This window comes from Belonocnema kinseyi, chromosome 8 (genome assembly GCF_010883055.1).
Source record: "Belonocnema kinseyi isolate 2016_QV_RU_SX_M_011 chromosome 8, B_treatae_v1, whole genome shotgun sequence".
Classification (NCBI taxonomy): domain Eukaryota; kingdom Metazoa; phylum Arthropoda; class Insecta; order Hymenoptera; family Cynipidae; genus Belonocnema; species Belonocnema kinseyi.
This window is the reverse complement of record NC_046664.1, coordinates 108,085,864-108,092,387: the sequence shown is the minus strand read 5'-3', so window position 1 is coordinate 108,092,387 and position 6,524 is coordinate 108,085,864. Positions and strand designations below refer to the sequence as shown.

Genomic DNA, 6,524 nt, shown 5'->3' with positions numbered 1-6,524 from the left:
GTCACTTATTGATGTACGACCACGCTTAAATTCATTTACCCAGTTATAAACCGTTGCTAAGGCAGGGGCAGATGTGCCACGAACTGAGTCCAATTCATTTTTACCTCATATGGAGTTAAACCCTTTAAATGAAAATGTTTGATTACCGCTCTGAACTCGTTTTTTTCCATTTTTCTTAACGAACAATTTTTTTTGCAATTGGTTATAAAAACACGTAAACTCAGAAGGTGTGGACTGTGACTCCACCATATATCTAGTCGGGAGTGGTGCTGACTGAAAACAGATGATTTGGAGCGATTCGCGCGCCATTTGTTGGTCATTCTAAGGACTTATTGAACTACCCTCGTATTTTTCATTTTTGACTGCAAATTTTTTCTGTGTAGCAAATTCTCTCGGTTTACAACAACTTACAACTTTTTTGTCTTATTTAAAACTTGTTTATCACCTATTTGTCACCTATTTTAGAAAAAATGTCACCTTTTTCACCTTTTTTAACGACAATAGATACTGTGATGACTGGAACCTACATACATTCGTTTTTTAAAGGAATGATTATCTATTGTAGGTTCATTATCTATTGTAGTGTACTCTACCCTAAGCATATTTCTTTCAGCCAGTATTTACTATTTCAAGTATGTTACTATTGCAATTCTATCTGAATAATGTGTTAAGAAAGTGCCGAAGGTCAACACTGAAAAAAAAAGTTTACTGGTCCTATGCCTTTAAAAATATTTGAAACTGTAGAGATGGACACGTGAAAAATCTCAAATATGGCTGTTTTATTACCCATATACTAGACTCACGCCAGTGTCAGATTACATTTTTCTTTGATTGTTTAATGGTTTAGTCTAAAGAACAAAGCTAGTTAAGGACCTGCATACATGTTCGATGTCAGTGCACATTGTACAATCGCACAATGATTTTTCGGCACGACCGATATTTGTGTAGTAAATTTAAAAGACAAGTTTTTGACTTACTTTGGCTTTTTGGTGCGTCAAAACAACTTTTGAATGAAATGAAACTACAGTTTTCTTTCTTATGCAAAAATGGGGGAAAGGATACCAGTCATATACTGTTTCAACATTTTATATTTTACGCTTTGCCCTACTAAATAGTTAGTAATATTAAGTTAAAATATATAACATTGAATTCAAATATTGACCAAATATAATCATTTTAGCGTAATTTCACGCCTACCCCGAAAGGGAATTGGCTTAATGGTTTTATAATTATTATTTTAGAACTATCAAAATCGAACAGCGTCATATGAACACTTAGAAAATGGGTAATTTTAAAAATATGTTCGCTTGCATTTGTGTGAAATTGAATAACAAAATTACAAAATTAAAGCCTTTTAAGGCTGGTACATGACCTTAATACTTGATCTTTCGAACTTGAATAGATCAGAAGTAAAATAAGAAAATGAGCTTTAATACTTAAGTGCAGCACCGTCCATTGATATATAGGTAGCTGTATTTTAATATTCGCTAAAATGTACATAATTTGTACAAAACAATAACAAAGTATCGAATTTATTCTCTAAAATACCAGAAGAAATATTCAAATTATACAAGACATCAGCCCTAAGCGAATTCATCATGCTAATTCTGTAAGGAGTTATTACGAAAAGGGGGATATATCAGTGCGTTTGTAAATGTTTTAAATATTGAAAAATTTCGAATTGTCTTGGGCTCATTTTGAAGACAATTTCTTTGGAATTTTCTTAACTTATGACGAAAGTTTTGAACATTTTTGTCCAGTTTTTTCCTAAACTTTTTCTTTTATTATTCCATTTTCAATGTTTAATTTTTTAAACATTGTGAACTCTTCGAATTGAGAATTTGTTAGCATTAGTTTAGTTTTTTCTAAATTTTTTTGTGAATACTTCAATTTATTCAATGTGTAGTTTTCAATGCTTGAATTAAAAAATGTAAATGACTGAGAAAGATGCTTGAAATTTTGAAAACCTATCCTGTTTAATTTTATTTAGACTTTCACCTTTATTCCTAATAAAAAATATGTTTCTTTCAGGTTTTACCTCAGAAAAAAACAGCCTGACTACCTATGGACTGACAGTAGATTTCCCATGGATCCTCAACTTTTAAAGGATTATTTTAATAGGTTCTTGTATCAGCCAAGAGACAAGGAATATCCAGACCTCTGCCAGCTTCCAGATTTGAACGAGCAGACACTTCTAGATAATCTCCGTGCTAGATTTTTGGCCGGCAAGATATACACCTACGTGGGAAGCATTTTGATTGCTCTAAACCCCTTCAAATTCTACCCCATCTACAACCCGAAATATGTAAGCCTCTATCAGAATAGAAGATTAGGGACGGACATTCCTCCACACATATTTGCGATAGCAGATGCGGCTTACCATTGTATGCTGAAAGAAAAAAAGAACCAGTGTATAGTCATTAGTGGCGAAAGTGGGTCTGGAAAAACGGAGTCAACGAATTTCCTACTGCATCACTTGACAGCCCTGAGTCAGAAAGGATCGCATGGCAGTGGTGTCGAGCAAACTATACTCAGTGCGGGTCCGGTTCTAGAGGCGTTTGGAAATGCCAAAACCGCGCATAATAATAATAGTAGTCGATTCGGTAAATTTATCCAAGTTAACTACAAGGAAAATGGAATGGTGCACGGGTAAGTTTCAAATGTAAAAAGTTTCATTTTCTTGAGTTTTTGTTTTTTAAGGAACATAATTCTTACTAAAGCTTCTTGAGCAATTATGTTGCAAAAATTTTTTTTTAAGTTTATGTTAGTTTAAAAAATGTTGGTTTTCTGAACTGACTACTCTGCTTTTTGATATGGCCCAACCTTTTAGTACATATACGTAACGCTAACGCTTATGTGGACCCTTCTCTGTCCTCAACGATGTAGAAATGTGTTTATGTGCGGGAAAAAGTTGCTCGCTCGGTGCTTTATCCAGAAAACTCCTAGTCAAACTCTAACACAAGGGCATTGCAGTTTTGGGGCTTTGTTGTAAATACACTGGAACTTTGGTTTACCGTAACCCAATATACCGTATGAAGTGGTCCATTAGCGCGTGTGAGGGAGGGAGAGGGTGCTTGCAAGATCAGCGCATTTGCGCAGTTTTCGGTTCGCCACTATAAGAAGCCACAACAGGGTTGCTACAACACCTGGAATACCTGGAAAGGGCTTGGAATTTGTAAAAAGTGTTTAATAAACCTGGCAAAGTCATGGAATTTTGAAAAAACTGACAGGATCTTTTTTAATCGTCTTTATTTCAAAGTGTTAATAATTTAGTATTTTATAGCGAATTCTATATTTTAAAATTTGCAAAGGAAACTTAAGGAAAAGGCAAATGTACGTATTAAATGAAAATAAATGGCAGAAAATGTAATCCTCATCTTTGCATAAATAGTTTGAACATAATTGTTCTTAAATTAATAACAAAAAATAATAATATAGTTTTGATGACAGAATACTTATTCAATTTGATAAAAATATGATGAAAAATTGTTTTGAATTCAATAAAACTTATTGATAAACCATTATCATTGCATTATAATTTGTTACACTTCAATTTAATTGGCTGAATTAAAAAAAAAGTAGACCTGGAATTTTTTCAAAATTATACCTGGAAAACTTGAAAAAGTCATGGAATTTTGTAACCAGGCTCTTGTAGCAACCCTGTAAGAGAAACTCATATTTTGATACTCAACTCTTATCTACTTTATTATTACTGCTTTAATAGCCATGTCCGCCGTGAAACATTGACGCGGAACTGCAGCCAATCACTCTAGCGAAATTGGACGATTATCTATTATCGATTATCTACTGTTGGAACATGGAATATTAAATAAAAACTCCTGAAATATTTATAATTTACAAAAAATATAAATTAACACTTTGCCGTGCAAAAATTGCATATTAAACTTGAATTTTTTTATTCTAATTTAAAAATATGACCCAGAAAATTTCCATTAAGATGAAGGGCATATCTAAAGAAAACGTGTAATTTTTTCACGCTAAAATTAATTTTTGCCTTTAAAACAATAATTAATTATATTTTTTCAATATAATTCGTTAGGCAAGGTAGTATAATGGCTAAAATGTTATACTAAAAGAGCCAGTCAACATTCTCGGCTAGTTTTTTTATCTAATTAATAGTATCTACAGTAGGGTAGTCTCCCTTACACTGCAAGAGGAATTATTTTAATAAGATGTCGAATTAAGATAATGAAATCTCAATTATTACAATCACTAACTATTTTTTTTATACATTTTCAGAGCCGTGGTACAAAAGTATCTTTTGGAGAAGTCGAGGATTGTTTCACAAGGTAGAAACGAGAGAAATTACCATGTCTTCTATTACCTGCTAGCTGGAGCGACCGAACAAGAAAAGCAAAGTCTACATTTAGAGAGTTGTGACCGCTACAACTATCTGAACAAAAGTGGTTGCTATGGTCTGGAGAATGTCGACGAGTTGCATGAGTTTTCAAGGCTAAAGCAATCCATGGAAATGGTGGGATTTACTCCCGAAAAGCAAAGACGTCTCTTTGCTGTTTTGTCAGCTGTTCTACTACTCGGTGATTAATTGAAAAATATTTATAGACTCGGGCAATTTGCTAACTGAAAATTTAATTCCAGGTAATGTTGAATTCCAACCGAGAAAATCCTATCATCATCATGACGAGGCGGTGGGAGTCAAAAATCCTGAGGTAGTCGCACTCATTTCAGAACTTCTCAGGGTAAAGCAAGAAACACTTCTTGCTGCTCTCACTGCCAAGCGTGCAAGAGCTTCCGGGGAAACTCTTGTCATCAACTACAGGCTTCCGGAAGCCATCGCTGCGAGAGACGCGATGGCAAAGTGTTTATACGGTGCTCTTTTTGATTGGATTGTTCTGCAAGTATGTTGTCTTCAATAATTGATTATTATAATTTGCAGAATTTTAAATGAAAAAGATCGATATATAGAAAAATGGTGATATTTTCAGGTCAACCACGCACTTCTTTCCAAGAAAGATACTCTAAGAGATCATCAGGGCAACAGTATAGGCGTTTTGGACATTTTCGGATTCGAGGATTTTAAGACTTGCAATAGTTTCGAACAATTGTGCATCAACTACGCCAACGAACAACTTCAACATTATTTTAATCAACACGTTTTCCAGTACGAACAAAGAGAGTATCGGAAACAGAATATTAGGTGGACAGATATCGGGTACAGCGACAACTCTGCGTGTTTGAATCTTATCGAGGGCAAGCCGAATGGACTCTTGTGTCTTCTGGATGATCAGTGCAAGTGAGTGTTTAATTCCAATCTATTTTTTGCGTTTCTCTGAATTTAGTCTGGTGCCTGAAAATAAGGTACAAATTCAGGGATCACAGTCGTTCTTCTGTTCCCTGCGCCGCCACTCCCATTTTTTAGAAAATATTCTCGTATTTTCCTCCTTTTTAAAACAAATTTCCCTTTTCCCATCAATTTATGGATTTTTTTGTCAACAGATATTAGAGGTATGCAAAAACTCGCAAGCGTACAATCAAGCAAGCTATCGTCAATTTTAGAAAGTTGCTTTGAAAGGTCTCCGTTTAATTAAGTTTCTTTCAATTTCGAGATAACAACTTGTCAAATTGAATGGAAATTGAAAAGTTTCATTATTTTTGAAGCATAAAGTCCTATTTATATTAATATTATGAGCCTTTTTCGGTCCCCAAACTTTTGTTGGTACGCAAGCTCTTGTCCATTATTGGCATTATTCTCCATGTACCGTGAATGACAGGGTCCACTTCAGAACTTCCATTTTATTGAAAGCTCATAGGGAGTGGTAATTTAGATTGCCATTAAATATCAACAATATACTGGGGAATTTTATCATATTTATAATCATCTCTTAAAAATGAGTAGTCTTGAAGCTGCGGTATTTTAATATAAAAATATGTATTTTAAAAATGATATTCGCCCTAAAATTACTGCATTTTAATTTCTTAATATCTAAGTATTTTAGTTTTGGCTTTAACGCAAAATGAAAGAAAAAATTAAGACAAACGGTAGTTTGCTCCAAAGAAGTGAATGTCGTGATCTAAATCTGCGCAATAAAAATGTACTTTTATATTTTCGTATTCTGTGGATGAAATTGCAAAAGAAACATGTGATAGTGAAGGTCTAAATGGTTGTTTCTTTGGCAGATTTTCGGACTTATTCTTTAACCCTCGGGCACTAGCGGGGCGGCACTCCATGCCGCTTTTTGATAAAAATTCTGATTATTCTCTGCTTTCATTATGCTCTTATTAGTCGTCAATGATCTCTTGAAGAGAAAATGTACACGCTCTCGGCATTAAATTTGTATGTAAGCAACATTATATCACCTCAACCAAGTGCCACTCATGTCAAAATACTGAAGGCTCCGATGCCAATACGGAAATTTCTAAGGAGGAAAAATAGAATTAGAGACAAAACTACAAATCAACATTCCTATTATGAAACAAGTTGTCGATTCCGTATGGGTGGCACTACATACCGCCCATCGGCGATCTACATCACCTAGTAGAAG

The 6,524-nt window shown here is 34.2% G+C and overlaps 1 protein-coding gene across 3 annotated transcripts in view; it reads left to right on the top strand.

Moving 5' to 3' along the window:
- The window catches only part of LOC117179029 (unconventional myosin-IXa-like), a 73,819-nt gene that overhangs the window by 23,540 nt on the left and 43,755 nt on the right, over nucleotides 1-6,524 (top strand). For all 3 annotated transcript variants that reach the window (XR_004467848.1, XM_033370654.1, XM_033370653.1), the window contains exons 4-7: nucleotides 2,032-2,649; nucleotides 4,261-4,559; nucleotides 4,621-4,880; nucleotides 4,968-5,275. Coding sequence is in view for 2 of the 3 variants with exons in the window: in XM_033370654.1 (XP_033226545.1) it covers nucleotides 2,032-2,649; nucleotides 4,261-4,559; nucleotides 4,621-4,880; nucleotides 4,968-5,275 (1,485 nt within the window). In the remaining variant the exon portion in view is untranslated. The remainder of the gene's footprint in view (nucleotides 1-2,031; nucleotides 2,650-4,260; nucleotides 4,560-4,620; nucleotides 4,881-4,967; nucleotides 5,276-6,524) is intronic.